The sequence below is a fragment of the Balaenoptera physalus genome (assembly GCF_965194825.1).
Source record: "Balaenoptera physalus genome assembly, chromosome: 10".
Classification (NCBI taxonomy): Eukaryota; Metazoa; Chordata; class Mammalia; order Artiodactyla; family Balaenopteridae; genus Balaenoptera; species Balaenoptera physalus.
Window position 1 is genome coordinate 74,971,262 of NC_138889.1, and position 18,384 is coordinate 74,989,645.

The following is an 18,384-nucleotide window of genomic DNA, read 5'->3' on the forward strand; positions in this document are numbered from 1 at the left end:
AGGACCTTTGCACGTGCTCTTCCCTCTATCTGACTCCAGATATCTGCTTCTGCCCTCCCTTCATTCTGGTCTCTGCTCAAATGGAATCAGGCTAGAGAGGTCTTCCCTGACCACTCCACATAATGGAATAATCTTCATCACTTTGTTTCCTTGCCTTGCTTTCGTTTTCTTCATAGAACTTATAAGCTCCTGACATCATATACTTCCTTGCTTATTTGTTTATTATCTGTCACCTTACCCTACAAAGTAAGCACCATGAGAGCAGGGTCTTGGTGTTGTTCACTGCTGTATCCCCAACACCTCGACCAGTATCTGGCACATAGTGGACACTCCATGATGTGTGTTGATGAATAAATGAGGATGGTGTTATGGAGGGGTGAGCACTTCCTAAACGGAGACCTTCAGCACTACCACAAGTGGCAGAGAAGTGAAGATGACAGGGCTCCAAAAGAGAAGGGAAGGAGTGACTCCCCAGAGGGCCAGTTAGGACAGCTTTCAGAAGTTAGTGGGAAAGGGACAAAGATCATTCTTGCTTATACCTGGGGGCTCCCGGAGGAGAGACCCCAGTAGGGTTGTCTTGTCCAAGGGAAATCTCTAGCCTGAATGCTGAGAGGAAGGTGTGGACTGCAGTTTCAGCAAGAGGCTGAGCCACCCTATGGGAGTGAGGAGGCGGCCCACCCCAGGGCTTGTGGGGGAGCCAGAGTCCCATGGGTGGCTGCCTCCTCCTTCAATTCCCAGTCTCTCCAGTGGGTCTGCTGGGGAGAAATGCAGCTGTGGCCTTCACAGGAGCCCAGCCCTAAGACTACATGGGCTCCTGTCAGGGCTCAGTGCCCCAGCCAAGAGCTGAGAAGGTCGCAGCAACAGAAGTAAGCCCTCTTTTTGGAATAACCGTGCACCTCGGACTGAGGGATTCCGCATCTTTTGTCTCTTTAGATTCTCACCACCACCGCGATCACTCACAGGGGTCCCTAACCCCCGGGCTGCGGACCGGCACTGGTTGGTGGCCTGTTAGGACCGCGGCCGCACAGCAGGAGGTGAGTGGCGGGCTAGCGAGCCAAACTTCATCTGCCGCTCCCCATTACTCCCCATGGCTCGAATTACCACCTGACCCCGCCCCCCCCACTCCGTGGAAAAATTGTCTTCCACGAAACCAGTCCCTGGTGCCAAAAATGTTGGGGGACCTCTGCTCTAAGAGATCGCTATGAATATCCTCAAATTTACAAAGTGGGGAAACTGAGGTTCAGAAGGAGATGTGACTTCCACAAAAACACACAGGAAACTGTGGGGTTTCAGTCATCGGTCTGCAAACTCCACTCTCAAAGACTCCACCCTGAAGTGGGGTTCTCAGGCCTTCTAGGCGTTGGAGGCCTTTGCGCAATGGACTTCCCCAGCGCAGCACTGTGCGCAAGGTGGAGGCAAGCCCCAGGCAGACGAACTTTTCTTCCCAGCTAAAGAGACATCTCGGCCTAGACCCGCACTGGACAACCCGCTGAGGAAGCGCGCAGGTTGAATTGCGCAAGAGTTGGCTTCCCTCCCTCCAGGCTGGGACAGGACCTGAGTTTGGAGAGATGGGCACGAAGCTTTAGCAGCGATCATCGACTCCTATAGAGATGCAGCTGGGTTTCCAAGCTACCAGAGATGGGCTGGGCCCGCGACCCTCTGACTGACTCCGGGGGCAGGAACTGGCCAAGTGACACGACCGCCACGTTCAGTCTCAGGTTTCCCCACTTGGACTCTCTGAGTCTTGTTCCTCGTTTCTCTGCCTCTGACTCTCTAGCGTTCTGCTCTCTGAATGTCTCAGCCTCTTGGGTTTCCTGCTCACCGTCTCACTATCTCAGATCTGAGTGTGTCTCTGCCTTACTGCTATGTGTCTCTTTGCAAATCTCTCCCGATCTGATTTCTACCCCTATCCTGCTCCTTGGTTCCCCCACAAATCAGCGGACTGAGGGGACCCCAAAGTCAGCTCAAAGGTGAGCGCGCGGCCAGTGTTTCCCGCGGACACAAGAGGAGGCTGGTGTTGGAGAGATTTGGAAAGAGTGTGCCCGGGAGCCAAGTGCTGCCGCGTTGGGCTGCCAGCCTCTGCCTTCCTCTCTGCCTGGGGAGGGGCCGGAGCGCGCGCGCGGAAGCGTCAAGGGGTAGGGGGCTGGCCAGTCTCTGGTCCCTACTGCCACCCAGGGGATCCCAAGCTCCTCCCCGCTCTATTCCTATTGGCCTCGGGCGACCCCGCCCCTAGCCGCCCGCTGGGGCTCGGGGGCCCTTAGGCTACTAAGGAATAAATAGCCCCGGGAGCCTGGCTTGAAGGTAGGGGTGGGGAAGTTCCAGGGCGCTGCCGCCACTCTCCTCGCCGTCCGTTGGTCAGGCGGGACAGGACAGGGCAGGGTGGGGGACAGCTGGGTGTACATTCAGACCCTCAGTACTTTGCTATTGCTATCGCACTGCCTGTGCTCCGGAGCCGCTGAAAGTTTCTGGCAACCCCTGCCGCCGGGATTGGGCAAAGCCAGGACTGCGCCGCCCCTCGCCGGGATATGGAGCTGCTTTCGCCGCCGATCCGAGACGTAGATTTGACGGGCCCCGACGGCTCTCTCTGCAACTTTGCAACAGCGGACGACTTCTATGATGACCCGTGTTTCGACTCCCCGGACCTGCGCTTCTTCGAGGACCTGGATCCGCGCCTCGTGCACGTGGGCGCGCTCCTGAAGCCCGAGGAACACTCGCACTTCCCTGCGGCCGCGCACCCGGTGCCGGGCGCGCGCGAGGATGAGCATGTGCGCGCGCCCAGCGGGCACCACCAGGCGGGCCGCTGTCTACTGTGGGCCTGCAAGGCGTGCAAACGCAAGACCACTAACGCGGACCGCCGCAAGGCCGCTACCATGCGCGAGCGGCGCCGCCTGAGCAAAGTCAACGAGGCCTTCGAGACGCTCAAGCGCTGCACCTCTAGCAACCCAAACCAGCGGCTGCCCAAGGTGGAGATCCTGCGCAACGCCATCCGCTATATCGAAGGTCTGCAGGCGCTGCTTCGCGACCAGGACGCCGCGCCCCCTGGTGCTGCCGCTGCCTTTTACGCGCCTGGCCCTTTGCCCCCAGGCCGCGGCGGCGAGCACTACAGCGGCGACTCGGACGCGTCCAGTCCGCGCTCCAATTGCTCCGACGGCATGGTAAGGCCAGGACGCTGGGCTAGAGAAGTGAGCGCAGCTCTTGGTATATCAGGAATGTGTTTCCGAGGGCGGGGAGCGGACCCTCTGGTGTGAGGGTTGGGCGGGAAACCTTCCCGCGAGTGGACCCCCGGTGCCCCAGGCAGCTGTCACTGGGGTGGCCTAGTGCTTTGGGGGTGCACGGGACGGATGCAATCCACAGGATTGGGGGCGCTGTTAGAACACTGCTGGGCCGACACGAAGATCGTGTCGTTTTCTCCACTTATCCCATGCAGATTTGTGCTCCTAGGTGACTGTCTGCCTTCTATTTGGCCCGGCATGCTGCAGACAGCTCCTGCCCACTCTTACTCCCCAACCCGGCCAGATCCGGGCCCGGAACTCTCGTGGCTGAGACTTAGGGAGTTGGAGAGGGGGCGGCTGCAGGGAGTGATGCTCCGACCCCGCGCGGTTCCCGGGCCTGACTCGGTAGCCCTTGCCGTTTGCAGATGGACTACAGCGGCCCCCCGAGCGGTGCCCGGCGGCGGAACTGCTACGACGGCACCTACTACAGCGAGGCGCCCAACGGTGCGTATTCGCGCCTCCTTCCCACATTCCCTTTTGAGCTGCCCTGGCTTCTCTTTACCTAGGACCTCCTCGCCTCCATCCTGGGAGATGGTACAGGGAATGAAATACTAAGCATGTACTTCCCTCCTTTTTCACCCTGAAATTTCGCGGGATCCTCCCGAATCTGGCCCGTCCTCAGTTTCCTGTCTGCCCCAAAGCACTGAGCCCAGAGGTGGGAGACTTGTCTGCGGCTCCACCTCTGCATACTAATCTACCCCTCCCCGCGCAGAACCCCGGCCCGGGAAGAGTGCTGCGGTGTCGAGCCTCGACTGCCTGTCCAGCATCGTGGAGCGCATCTCCACCGAGAGCCCCGCCGCGCCCGCTCTTCTGCTGGCCGACGCGCCGCCGGCGTCGTCTCCAGGCCCGCAAGAGGCGGCCGCCGGGAGCGAGGTCGAGCGCGGCAGCCCCACCCCTTCCCCCGACGCCGCCCCTCAGTGCCCAGCGGGCGCGAACCCCAACCCGATCTACCAGGTGCTCTGAGGGGTTGGGCGGCCACTTCGGGGGGTGCCGCTGCCCTCGGGCCCGAGGGATGGTGCCCTTAGGGTCCCTCGCGCCCAAAGGATTGAGCTTAAATGCCAACTCCCCTCCCAACAGCGCTTTAAAAGCGACCCTCCGGAGGTATGAGAGGCGGGGGAACTGATGTGTGTTTCCGCACCCCAGGGCAAGGACATGGTCCTTTTTCTCCACGCAGCACCCTTCCCTGAGACCTGCTGCGATGGCCGTTTGATGTTACTCCGTGGGCCAGAGCTGACCCTTGAGGGCCCAGGCCCTTCCTCTTCCTCGCCCCCTCCCCCATGGGGGGTGGGACCCACGCAGACCTAAGCCCTGCCCCCGGACACCCGGATGCTTAAAGGAGCGTAGCCTCTCTTTTCCGGAGCCCTTGGGACGTCGGCTCTTTCTCGCCGCTCCCTTGCCAAGTGTAACAGCTGTAACGGTAACCACTCCCACCCCCTCCCCCGGTTCAGGACCACTTTTTGTAATACTTTTGTAATCTATTCCTGTAAATAAGAGTTGCTTTGCCAGAGCAGGAGCCCCTAGGGCTGTATTTATCTCTGAGGCATGGTGTGCGGTGCGACAGGGACTTTGTATGTTTATACGGCAGGCGGGCGAGCCGCGGGCGCTCGCTCAGGTGTTCGAAATAAAGACGCTAATTTATACCGCGGTGGCTCCGGCTTTCGCTAAGGTTGGGGGCAGGATTTTGAAGGGGGGGAAAATCCGCAAACTGGGCCACCTGTACCGCAGCGACCCCTGTAGGCCGCAGACGGATTGCAAGGAGGAAGTTGGGGGAGGGAGGGGTGCATATGTTTCCGTTATGTGAGGAGGTTCTTCTGACCATGATGTACATCTCCACGCACAGGTCATCTCGTTGTCAGGATGGATATTAGAACGATCTGAGTAGTTAATAAAAGATCCATGCCTGTCCCACCACCCAGAGATTCTGATTTAAAGTATCTGCCGCAGACACCCCCGGCCAGGAATTAGTATTTTTCAAAAGCTCCCCAGGTGATTCTGAAGTGCGTACACGGTTGAGAATCATGCCCCTCCATACACGCAGAGTGAAGCCAGGTATGGTGTCCAGAGGGATCACTGGAAAGTCATGTCCCCCAGATGCGACTCGGAATCCTCATGGGTAGAGGATGTGATAAGGTGCTCACAACATTATGAGGAAAAACTGAATGAGTGTGAAGCAGCATTGTAAGCTGTATGGTACTTCCAGGCTCTCAGCGATAGGTGTAATCACAAGGGGATGCATAGAAGGCCAGACAGGCACAGACGCGACTACTCGAAGTAACCCAGCACTTACAGCATCCTGGCATTGTCAGATCGCATAAGAAGACAGGAGCCCAGAGCCTGCAAAGAGAGGGGCACATGCAAACCTGCATCATCACAGATGGCATCAGTGCGCTTATCAAGCAGTAAACACTCTAAGGGGAGAGGAGGGGCCATTGATTTAGCCAGGGGGCTGGGGAAGGCTTCCTGGAAGAGGTGCCATTTGAACTGTGTCTTGAGAAACAAAAGAAGACAACACATCCACAGTGCCCATAGACCCACACACACACACACACACATACACAGGGGACACACACACACACACACACACACACACAGAGTTACCTCTGGGAGGGTACCCCTGGATGGACGGCCTGGCAAAAGTTCTGCCCAACCCCACCCCCTAATTCACATACACTTGTCACCAGGACCTCAATTCCCCTTACATCCCACTCCTACAGATCCTTTTTTTCCTGAAAACCCTACAGGCCCACTTTCAAGGGCTCTTCTTACCAAAGAGGGGCGGGTGTGGAGAGGGCCTGGGGAATGCAAGCAAGACATAATGGCAGAAGGCAGAGCAGAGGATCTGCTCTCTGCTCTGGGAGAGCCTTTGCTCTCCCCAATGCAGGGCCCCTGGGGAGCCACCCAGGGCTGCTCTGTTACTAATGATCCTCTGCTTTTCATCTGGCTGCTTCCCCAGATGTGCCTTGGGGTTCTTCACACTCCCTTGAGACCCCTTGGGGCTCATTCATGAATTCATTCATTCAACAGATGCCAGGTCCCATGCTGGGTGAAAACAGAGACCAGTGGACACAGTTCCTGACCTTGGGAAGCACCCAGACATTTGGGGAGACTGGATCTTTTAGCAGCCGGTTACATCACGATGAATTAAGTGCTATAATGGGGATGTATGTGGCAGAGGAACGCAGTAGGAACAGAAGGTATAGACAGCAAGCAGCCCCTAATAAGAGTCTTGAAGGAGTAGGTAAGGAAAGAGGAGCCAAATAAGGATGCTCCAAGCTGAGGAAATAGCAAAAGGGCAAAGGCCCAGAGGTGACAGAACGCAAACTGTGCCTTCATGGAGCCAAACACGCTCGCAGGGAGGGGCCAGAGGTGAGATGGGGAAAAGGCAGAGGCAGGGCCACATTGGACCTTATTTGGGCTTTATCCCAAAGGCAATAGGGAGCCATAGAGGAATCTAACCAAGGAAAGGATACAAACGTATCTGTATTTTAGAAAGGCCAGTCTGGATTGGCAGAACGGATAGGAGGGAACAAGACTTGAGTCAGGAAGACTTGTCAGGAGGCCACCAGGGTTGCTCAGAGGAGACATGACATGGCTTGAACTGGGATTGTGACTGGGGATGGGAGAGAAAGCACAGGCGTAGAGACAGTTGTGCCAGATAAAGTGTAGGTGTTGACAGTTCAATGGAGAACCTTGAGGGCACAGTCCCTACCCTCACACAGCTTAAAATCCACTGGGGAAATAGCCATTAGACAAAGAATCAAGTGAATAAATACATCTGTAGATGTTATACATGATGAGAAAATCCATAAGGAAAAGTAAAGGGCGCAGTGAGAGATGATAATGAGGTGTGAGACGGTAATCAGGCAAAGGGAAGAGGAGGCAGAGCTTCTGTACTGAGGGAACCAACCACATATAAGAAGAAGGCCCCAGCAGCCTATAGGGTTACTATAGCCTATAGGGAGCTAGTGTGCATTAGAAAAAGGTGTCCCTTCTTTCCCAAGGACACTGCTCTGCACCAGGGTTCATGGCTAGGCAAACAGAGAGCAGGCTGGACTTCAGCCTCCACCCACCTCCTTGGCCAGGTGTGCTTTTTCAGTGAACAACCTACAGAACTGTTCACAGAGCCTCGTGCATGGAGGCCCTAAGGAAGGGAGGGAAAAGGAGGCGCCAAGGATGACTTCAGGCTCTGGTTTGCTTCAGAGTGGACGATGGTGCTGTTACAAAGATGGAGACCTCTAGAGAAGAAGGGGTCACAGGGACAGATTTAGTGCAGGACAGAAACCCAATTTAAAAAGGTTAAACCCCACAGGGGGTATGTTGGAAGGACGCAGGGCAGTTCACATAAGGGAGCAGCGCTGCAAGCACCACAGCACCTGTGGGCCTCGAGAGCCGGGATTGGAGCCCCTCTTGCTCTTCGACACATCCCCCTTCTTGCCTCTGCTTGCCTTCCCTCCCTCCTAGTCCATATTGGTTTTCTCCAGCAACTCAGGGGATTACCTCAGATCTCACTGCTTAACTTCATTTAGAAAATTTCCAGGGAAGAGCTCTAACTGGACCAGCTTAGATCATGAGGCAGGATTTGAACCCAGGCAGTGAGGCTCCAGAGACTGCACTCTCAGCTGCCCGGCCCTGTAGCCTCTGCAAAGGAAGGAAGGAGAGAGGAAGGAGAGAGCATCAGAAGGGAGGGGAGCAGCTAGAGCTTGGATTACCCCATGGATGATGGGATTTGAGGTCCCCTCCTGGCCTGGGCAGTGGGGAGGACATCTAGCTGAACCCCATTTGCAGTGTAGATGAAACATCCCTGCTCTTGGGGCCATTTTCACCTGGGCTGGATCTGAGGAGACACCGGGCCATGCTCTCCATAGAGACATATGCATGTCTGTACACACACGTGCTCATACAACAGCACACATGTCCCCAGAGCATACCACCAGAGGCTGGTGTACCTTGATGCCAAGGAAGTTTAAGCTTCAGGTCCTTGTCCCTTGCATGAGCTTCTTCTAAGGCACTGGGAAAAGCCCTAGAAATATGTTCACATGGTCTAGTTTCTTTTCAAATTTTCCAAAGTAAAATATTTTAGTCAACTGGTTATGACCATTGTCTCTATTCTGACTTCCCCCCTGTGTTGGGTGGCATTTATGGGCATGGTGGGGTCCCCTCGAAAGGTATACATCTTGTTTGGGTTTAGTGGAATATATTTTAAATCAATGAAATATAAAACAGAAGTAATGAGAATGAACAGTGAAATAAATTACAATGAGTCTGACATTGAGAAGACAATTGTACCCCCCAACATCTATTTAGATCATACCAAAAAGCAGTTTATTAAAAGAAAGTGATAACTTTTTAATGGAATTATTGAAAAACCTCTTGCATTGTTTGATAATCTAATGAACAAAGAAGAGTGAATTATATGAACATACTGGAAAGCGATTTAAATTTTTTGCTGGTCTAACACAAAATACTGACATCAACAAAGACAGAATAAAATTCATAATATGCCACTATAATAAGACCTTAGCATCAACAAACTTTTAAAATGAACCCTGCCAATTTAAAAGCATTTAAATTTAGTCACCGCACAGAAAACCCAATATACCTTGAACTCTTACAGTCCACAGATGAAAGAAACTTGATGGAGTTTCTGCCAAATTTGACAATCCTAAAAGTGTACATTTTAGGCACAATTTCCAATAGACATTTCCAGTAGAGTGGTGAGCCTGAAAGAAAATCCCCTAAATTATCAGTGATATCAAACAAGTTTTGATCAACCATGCTGGAAGGAGAGACTGAATTAGCTCTCAATTGTCTGTATAGAGAATGATATTATAGAATCACATTGAAGAGGCACTTAAAGAATATACAGCCTGATGCAAGTGGAAAGGAGTGGGCAAGACTGAAAAAGGCAAGAAAAAAGAGCAAGATGCAATAATGCATACTATCAAGGCAGAAAGTATGAGGAGGAAGATAAAGACAAAAATGGTGATGGTGCTAATGATGGGAAAAACAATTTGGTTCTAGCTCAGTTTTTTCTCATATATAAAACACTTAAATCCTCTGCACACAACTCACTAGTACTAAGGGGAAAAAAATGTGAGGCTGTCTAATAGTCATTTTTATACAGTACAGGGTCATTTTTGTATAGTTAACTTTTAAATTTTTTTTAGACAACATTTAACAGTGAGTTTTAATTCATATAGAACTTTCCCAGTAACAGGGGGCAGTAAGTCCCAGATGATGTCAACGGCCACATAATTCCTGGGATCTAGGCCTGGCTGTGCCCCTAACCAACTCTGAGACCTTGGGAATGTGATTTAAAGCTTTTGGACTTGGGCTCTCTCTCTGGGTAATGAATTAGTGAATTTAAAAGGTATGTCCCAGTTCTGAAATTCTTTAGTAACTCAAAACATTTCAAAGAAAAAGATAACAAAATAGGTCTTTTACAGATAAGGGAGCTGGAACCATGACAGATTTTTCTTAGCATAAGCAAATTATTTATAGCCCTCTGGTTTACTGATCCTTCTTTAACTTTTCCCAATTAAAAAAAAAATTGAGATATAATTTACATACCATAAAACTCACACTTTTAAAGTGTCCAATTTGGTGGTTTGTATTATATTCACAACTTTGTGCAACCATCACAACTATCAAATTCCAAAACATTACTCCCCAAAGAAATCCGTACCCCTTAGCAGTCACTCCCCACTCTCTTTTCTCCCCCTAGCCCAAGGCAACAACTCAGCTATTTTCTGTCCCTATGGATTTGCCTATTCTGGACATTTCATATGAATGGAATCACACGCTATGTGGCCTTTTGTGTATGGCCTCCTTCAATTAGCATGTTTTCAAGGTTCATCCATGTTGTAGCATGTATCAGTACTTCATTCCTTTTTATAGCTGAATAATATTCTACTGCATGGATACATTATATTTTGTTTATCCATTCATCAGGTTATAGATATTTGGCTTGTCTCCATTTTTTTAGCTATTATGAATAATGCTGCTATGAACATTCATGTACAACTTTTCATGTAAACATATGGTTTTAATTCTCTTGGGTATATACCTAAAAGTGAAATTGTTGGGTATATCATAACTCTATGTTTAAATTTTTGAGGAACTGCCAAAGTCTTCCCCAAAGCAGCTGCACCATTTTACATTCCCATCAGCAATGAGGGTTCCAATTTCTTTGCATCCTCAACAGCACTGTTACTGTTTGTCTTTTTAATCTAGCAATCCTAGTGGGTGTGAAGGGTATCTCATTGTGGTTTTAATTTGCATTTCCCTAACGACTAATGATGTTAGCATTTTTTCATGTGCTTACTGGCCACTTGTACATCTTCTCTGGAGAAATTTCTATTCAAATCCTATGTCCATTTTAAAATGAGGTTATTTGTCTTTTTATTGTTGAGTTATGAGAGTTCTTTATATATTCTAGATACTAGACCCTTATCAGATATATGGTCTGCAAATATTTTCTCTCATCCTATGGGTTGTCTTTTTACTTTCTTGATATTGTCCTTTAAAGCACAGAAGTCTTTTGTGGTTGCTGGAGTCCAATTTATCTATATTTTTCTTTTGCTGCTTGTGTTTTTGGCATCATATCTAAGAAACCATGACCTAATCCAAGGAAGCATTTTATAGTTTTAGTGCCTACATTTGGGTATTTGACCCAGTTTTAGTTGATTCTTCTATATGGTGTGCTACTGGCATAAGGGTAGACACACAGATCAATTCTTTTGCATGTGGATATCCAGTTGTCCCAGCACTATTTGTTGAAAAGACTATTCTTTCCCTCGTTGAATTGTCTTGGCACCCTTGGCAAAAACTAATTGTCACTAAAAGTATGGGTTTATTTCTGGAGTCTCAATTCTATTCCATTGATCTGTGTGTCTACCCTTATGCCAGTAGCACACAGTCTGTTTACTGTAGATTTGTAGTAAGTTTTGAATGCGGAGGTATGAGTCCTCCAGCTTTGTTCTTCTTCAAGATTGTTTTGGCTACTCTGGGTCCTGTGCATTTCATGAATGTACCTTTAAGTGGCCCTGTCCCAGTGGTATTTTCAGTAGCCACAAACCTTGCCTGATATAATATGGGAGCTGTAAAGTGGCATGGAAATCTAACACAGGTTCATGTTGGTGCACAGAAAAAACAGCTATAGGGGAAGATGATGATTTTTTCATTTTCAGTCATATTCGATACAGCTTTAATAAAATGAATGTGGTTTTGTTAACTGAACATCATTCTGTAATTGCAAAAAAAAGTTGCAACTGTTTTTGTTGGCATTATGAATGCTTCCAACTAAATATAACTTATTTAAAAGTATTATGTAGGTGTGTCAAGCAGTTAGTAACAATATGAAGCTATTTTTTCTGGATTTTTAAACATTTTTAGTATTTGTCAGCTTTCTAAAATTTACATTTGGTCCTGATTTCAAAGCCTAAATAAATATTCACTTTTGTACCCAACTTTCTGCTCTTTTTTTTTTTTTTTTTTAATGTGATCCCCTCCCCCAAATGTCTAAACTTCAGGCCTCATAGAACCTGGACCCAGCCCTGCACTGCCAACCAGGCTCACCTACAGGCTGACTCAGGCACGAGGGCCCACCAGGAGCACACACAGGAGACCCCACAAGGCTCCTATAAAGGGTCGCAGAGGGAGGAAGACACTTGGGGCAGCCACACATCTCCAGCTGCTTCCGGGAGAACTCAGCGACCCCTATCTGGTCCTGCCAGGGACTCTCGCAGTAGTGCCCACGCGCACCTGTCCTTCTTACACATATGCACGCCTGACCATCCTTGTGCATCCCTCACCACAGCCATCATCGTTCCCTGCTCCCCACCTCCCTCCTACAGCCAGCAGCGAGAGGCAAGGTGTTGAGGCCCATTTTCCCCCAAGTCAAGCCCAGGGAGGGCTGACACTCTGCCCCTGGGGCCATACTGCCACTCTGAGGGACCCACGCTGCTGGGAATGGCAGGAGCCCATGAGGGAGACATGGGGTAAAGGCTGGTCACAGAGGGTTTGGGGGCGGTGGGCAGTCCGAGGGGAGGGGGAAGAGGGAAGGAGAGGAAGTTAAATGAGAGACACTATCTCATTGAATCCTCACAAAATATTATTCCCTTTACGTAGATGAGGGAACAGAAGCTTACAGAGGGAAAGTAACGAGTTTACACAGCTAGTAAACAGCAAAATGAGATTTGTACCCACATCTCTCAACCAGAGGACATTTTACTCCCCAAGGGACCTTTCGCAGTGTCCATAGACCTTTTTGATTGTCACGAATGGGGAAGGGGTGCTACTGACATCTAGTGGGCAGAGGCCAGGGATGCTGCTAAACAGCCTACAGTGCACAGGACAGCCTCACAGCAAAGCATTACCTGGTCCAACACGTGCAGAGATCGACAAACTCCGCACTTCCCCGGAGTATGCTTTACCTTGGCCCCTTTCTAGACTTCCCCTGGCCTAAGAGATCTGGGATCCACTTGCCCAGGGGTCACGGGAAGGAACAAAAGGAACAACTGTACACCCCATTCCCAGCTTAGGTACCAGGGTCAGTGCTCAAGCTATAAATCTGACAGCCACAGTCCCCAGTTTCCCGCTATGGCACTTCTACTTTCACTCTCCCTTGTCCATTGGAGAGAGGAGTTCTGATCTGTGGAAAAGATAGCCTGCCGGTAGCACTGTTTATCATCACCCCAAAGCCGGCTCTGTGCCCTGGTTAGGTTAATTTCCAGATGTGGCCACAAGATGGCACCCCAACCCACCAGGAATGTGAAGGCTCTGGGCCTGGGAGAGAGCATATGGCATGGGCCAACCTGGACCAAGGCCTGGGGGTTGGACTTAAGCCAGTTCCAGAGCCTAGCAGGACCAGATCTAAGGCCTGCAAATGCCAGGTGTGAGAACATAGGCCAAACTTGGCTTCAGGACTCCCTTCACCTTTTTCTTGTCCACACCCAGCCCCAGCTCATCCTCCAGCCCTTCTCATCAGCCCCCTCCTCTAGCCTGAGCAAGAGAAATTACAGAGCTGAGGTGTTATGATATAGGGCTTATTATTATTCATATCCATTGATAAAGAAACTGACGTATAGAGAAATTGAATAACTTGCCCAAGGTCATAGCTTGTCAATGGTGGAGCTAGGATTTCAATACAGGTACTTTGGTTCCAGAGTTTTTGCTCTTGACCACTGAATAACACCACCTCACTGGTAGTTCACTGCACCCTGCGCTGCTCCCCGCCCCTCAACAGCCAGTGATCCCAAAGAGCCTCTGGCACGAGACCACAGCTTTCCTCTGCAAGGGAGGGGGCAGATGGCTATGAATAAGGGGGACTGCTCACAAGTGGAAAGGGGTGAGGTTCTCAGCTGGGCTGAGGGTCTGTGGTTAGTGGTCGTTGGTAAGAAGCTAAGGCTCAGTTCAGCGATTCTCCCTCCCTACCCCTACCCCTACCCATTTCTTTGGGGCTTTTCCCCTTTTTTTTTCTATGTTGCTCTTTTGATTTTTCTAGGCTTTCTGCAAATGCCAGCCTTCTTACAGTGTGAAGGGGAAGTGAGAGAAGGGACTCTTGTGTCCCTGCTTAGGATATAGAAGGGGGAGATCCTTTGGGGCCTGGGATGTCATCAAGGATGAAGGTGAGACTCCTAAAGTGGGACAGCGTGGAGCACCTCATGGGCAGCTACCCTCTCCCACCTGGAAGGCTCCTCTCTCTGAGCCTTCTCTGCTTGCCTCGTAGGGGATTTTAGGTGCAATAGATACACTTTCACACGCCGCCTCCCTCCAACCCTGGCCTGCCTCTTTTACTAGCCCTTCAGGGCCAGGCCTGACCAGGGCTCCTAATAACCCAACTTTACCCCTTCTAGGAGCCCTTGGCCTCTCTCTGCCTCTCCCTCTGCTTCTCCCCACCATCTGGGGCATGCTTCAGTTCCCCATTATGGCTCAACATGGGGTAGTGGCCTGAGTGGGCCCTGCACTGACTCCCCGAGAAACCCTGGGTAAGTCTCCCTTTGAGTCAGCCTGGGTTAAGGGCTCCAGACTCCTATGGCCTCTGACACTAGGATGCTAGGATCCTAGCCTCTCTCCTGGCCTTTCTCAAATCATCCAGCCCTTAATGAGGAGCTAGTGTCCGCTGGGCACTGTGGAGGAAGCAAGCAAGAAGGAGCCTTGGAGGAGCTGATAGTCCTTTTTTACTGGGAAATGAAATAAGCTATAGTGAAGGTTAGGGAGCCAGACTCTGATCCATGTGGTCCTGCAGGAGAGGGAAGAGGTGGAACCCTGGGCCCCTATGGTTGGCAGAATCGCAGAAGGCTTCCTGGGGGAGAAGAGGGACTAGACAACTGGCTGGAAGGAAGGGAAGTTTTGGCGAGGCCTCTGTCTTGTCTCTCCCCATCTTGATTTCTCCCAGCTGTGTGTGTTTGTGTGTGTGTGTGTGTGTGTGTGTGTGTGTGTGTGTGTCTCCATCTTTCTGTGTCCATCTTTTTCTGTTCCTTCTGGGGACTCCGTTTCTCTGTTTTATCACCTCCTTGGATTGGGGCAGAACTTTCTGAGAGAACTGTGTCCTGGGAATCTGAATTTGAGCCAAGCTGAGCTGCACTGGGTCTGGCTTCCTCATGGGTAGGGGACAGGGCTCACAATGGTCAGGGTGAGAGGGACACTGAAACGCACTCTCATCCCTGTATTACTCTGAAATAATTGTATTGAAGGGGAAGAAGCTCCCATTTATAAGAAGAACACAGATCAATCTCTGGAGTGAGGAGGTGCCATCCTGGCCCCAGACTCCAGCTCTCTGTTTGCCTCTGCCCATCTCTGCCCCTGTTTCTGCCATAACTCTGCCTCTCTCTGTCTTTCCCCTTGTCCTTCTCCCACCCCTCATCTTTTGCTCTGCCCCTTGCCCCTCTCCAAACCTCTCCATTCCTCCAAACCTTTGCCCCAGCACACACAGATTTCGCTGGGCCAAGTGAGGAGAGAGATGTCTGCCACACAGCTTCATCCCCAGGCCCACAACCAGGTCTGTGGGTCAGTGTCGAGGGACAGCTGTCTGCGCAGTTAGCAAGTGCCAACAGGTAAATAAGAGCCTCATGTCTTCTTAATTAAATAGCCCTTTGCCCAGGCAGCCTTGTGTTCGATTGGGCTGGTCTGGATCAATAAGTCTCTTTCCAAGTGCGGCCACCCCTGGAGCTGGGCCTGACCTCCCCAGCCTTGCCCAGACCCACCTGCCCATTTCCCTGACTGCCTGGAGCCCCTGAAGGGCAGGGTCTTTTGTGCCCTTGTGCCTGGGACAGAGCCTGGAACAAGTAAGGAGTGAAGGAGTGATTGCTCGGTTGAGTAAACTGAGGCACCACCAGCAAACATGGTCCAGGAAGCCTCGGAGGCCCAAACTGCAACTCCCACCCCAGGATCAACTGTGAAGCCAGGAATCACAGCAGGGGGCTGCTCCTATCCAGCCCCCAGACACAGCATCAGCTTCCCATTCAGGGCAGCTAAAGCCCTACGGAGAAAGGGGGGCTGTCAGTGTTCGCGACCACTAGAGGCCGTTGCTTCTTCTGACCTCTACGGACAGAATGCCCTTTTCGCAAGGGATCCTCAGCTAAGGATCCTGGGCTATTGTGGGAGGATCAGTGAGCTGGGATCAGGATGGCAGAGCGTGTGGCACTCATGGGAGACTAGGGTCAGCCTGGAGTTAAGAAGGGCCCAGGGTCAGAAAAGGGTCGAAAGGAGTTAATAGGGGTTCAAGATTATTGGGGTTTTAGTAGAGGGCTTAGAGGACAACACAACCTAGTACAGGTGTGTGCTGTGTATAGGGGAGCGCGGGGTGTGTTATTTTGGAAACTATGCAAGAGGGTACCTATGGAAGCGTCATGGGGGCTCCAGGTTCCCTGCAAGGGTCGGTATTGAACAGCTGCTTGGAGCGGTCAATACTGGTCCGGGTCGAGGTTTCTCTGATAGCGATCAGGGGTGTCTTGTTTCACTAGGGAATCAGACAGTCCCTAGTTTGGAAAGACAGGGGCGGGTACCGACGCCCTTCTCACCTCAGTCTGACCCTGGGGCGCGGGTTGAGACGTCTCCGGGAGCCCCCGCCCACTGAGTGGCGCTCCCCGGGGGCGGAGCGTCGGCGGGTCCCCCGGAGCCGCAGGATCGGTGCCGGGCTGGCGCCCCCAGCGCCGGGGTTGAGGGAGGCCGGGCTCCGCGCGGGGGCTGGGAGGGGGGCGCGGAATCAGGGCTTTTTAGGACCCAGCGCGGCGCCTCCCTCCGGGGGCGAGTGCGGCTGCGCGCGCCGTGTGCCAGTGTCCGGAGAGCGGCGGGCTGGACGCGGACCGCGCGAGCGAGCAAGCGAGCCAGCTAGCCGAGCAGCAGCCCCGGCAGCAGCGGCGTCGCGGCGGCGGCGGCGGCGGCCGCTCCGCGCCTCGCCTCCCCGGCCTCACCAGCCTTGCCTCGCCGCGCCCGGACCCGCCACCCCCGCCTCCCCGGTCCGACCGCCGCGGACCCCTCGCCTCGGCCGGCACAGCCAACAGCCTGCCCCAAGCAGGGCGCAGAGGCACCGGAGTCAGTGCCCGCCGGCCCCGCAGACGGAGCCCAGCCCGGAGAACCCTTTCCCGGCCCCGCGGAGCTCCGCAACAGTCCCGGAGCTGTCCCTTCAGCACCGCCGCCGGAGCCGAGTCGGAGCGCAGCCCAGCGGAGAGCCCCAGGTCCAGCCGGAGCGCACCGAGCGCAGCGCTCCGCAGCAGCAGCACGGAGCAGCAACCCTGGTGCCCCTGCCCAGGGGGCCCGCCATCTCCTCCGAGAGGCGGGGAGAAGGAGCGAGGAGGGCGGGCGGGCGCGCCCGCCGCCGGGGGGGAGCAGGCAGCCAGGCAAGGAGAGGGAGGGGGCCGGAGTCCGCCCTGCGCAGCCGGGCCACGCAGGGAGGAAGGCAGCGGGCATCCATCTCCCCCGCGCCGAGAGCGCGCTGCGGCGACCACCTCACAGCAGAGCGCGAATTTCCAGACTCCCTCTCCTCCCCTCCCCTGCCCCTTCCAGGGGCTGGTCTTTGACCGGCCCTGGAAGCAGCTGACCTTCCCCCCAAAAGCTTTGTGTCGATTTCTCCATTTTCCCGCTGAGATGGGGACGGGAGCCCGGCCCCCCCACCCTCTTTTCCCTCCTCCTGGGCCTCGCCGCTGAGCGCCGCCGCCCCCTTCCTCCCTTCCTCCTCCCTCTCTCCCTCCCTTCTTTCCTCCTCTGCCTCCTCCGCAGCCGGACCAGCTCCCTCCCACATCTGGCGCCTAGAGACCCTGGGGATCCCGCGCACACGCCCTTGGACCAGCACCCGACAGAAAGCGCCCTGAGGGGCTTGAGTCGCTCTGGGGGTAGCCAGAGCCGCGGTCCTCTGTCTCCCCGACGGCTGGGGGGAGGGGGGAGGAGGTCGCGCGCCCCCCTCCCCGGCGCCAACTCCCCCTGGCGGCCGCTCCCATGGGTGTCGCTGGGCCGCGCCATGCCTAAGGAGGCGCCGCGATGGGCCAAGGGGACGAAAGCGAGCGCATCGTGATCAACGTGGGCGGCACGCGCCACCAGACGTACCGCTCGACGCTGCGCACGCTGCCCGGCACGCGGCTCGCCTGGCTGGCAGAGCCCGACGCCCACAGCCACTTCGACTATGACCCGCGCGCCGACGAGTTCTTTTTCGACCGCCACCCGGGCGTCTTCGCGCACATCCTGAACTACTACCGCACGGGCAAACTGCACTGCCCGGCCGACGTGTGCGGGCCACTCTACGAGGAGGAGCTGGCCTTCTGGGGCATCGACGAGACCGACGTGGAGCCCTGCTGCTGGATGACGTACCGCCAGCACCGCGACGCCGAGGAGGCGCTGGACAGCTTCGGCGGCGCGCCCCTGGACAACAGCGCCGACGACGCGGACGCCGACGGCCCCGGCGACTCAGGCGACGGCGAGGACGAGTTGGAGATGACCAAGCGCCTGGCACTCAGCGACTCCCCGGACGGCCGGCCCGGCGGCTTCTGGCGCCGCTGGCAGCCGCGCATCTGGGCGCTCTTCGAGGACCCCTACTCATCCCGCTACGCGCGGGTAAGTGACAACTTACCCATCTGAAGAGCGGGGCGGGGAAGTCAGGGTCCTCTGCCTCGCGAGG

At 53.6% G+C, this 18,384-nt stretch overlaps 2 protein-coding genes across 3 annotated transcripts in view; both read left to right on the top strand.

The window, feature by feature from the left end:
• The first annotated feature begins 2,263 nt into the window (after positions 1–2,263).
• MYOD1 (myogenic differentiation 1) lies at positions 2,264–4,912 on the top strand. The gene is made up of 3 exons (XM_082477864.1): positions 2,264–3,155; positions 3,638–3,716; positions 3,985–4,912. The coding sequence occupies exons 1-3, from the start codon at positions 2,526–2,528 to the stop codon at positions 4,233–4,235; spliced, it is 960 nt and encodes a 319-aa protein (XP_082333990.1). The 5' UTR covers positions 2,264–2,525; the 3' UTR covers positions 4,236–4,912.
• A 12,833-nt stretch (positions 4,913–17,745) lies between these two features.
• Positions 17,746–18,384, top strand: part of KCNC1 (potassium voltage-gated channel subfamily C member 1) — a 44,408-nt gene continuing 43,769 nt past the window's right edge. For both annotated transcript variants that reach the window (XM_082476629.1, XM_082476630.1), the window contains exon 1: positions 17,746–18,320. In XM_082476629.1, the coding sequence (XP_082332755.1) occupies positions 17,751–18,320 (570 nt within the window). In that variant the 5' untranslated portion in view covers positions 17,746–17,750. The remainder of the gene's footprint in view (positions 18,321–18,384) is intronic.

Bases quoted from the DNA above. Each gene is read 5' to 3' on its own strand.
- MYOD1 (XM_082477864.1), top strand. From the start codon at position 2,526: ATGGAGCTGCTTTCGCCGCCGATCCGAGACGTAGATTTGACGGGCCCC. The intron at 3,156-3,637 runs GTAAGGCCAGGA...TGCCGTTTGCAG, and splicing joins CCAATTGCTCCGACGGCATG to ATGGACTACAGCGGCCCCCC. The intron at 3,717-3,984 runs GTGCGTATTCGC...CTCCCCGCGCAG, and splicing joins CTACAGCGAGGCGCCCAACG to AACCCCGGCCCGGGAAGAGT.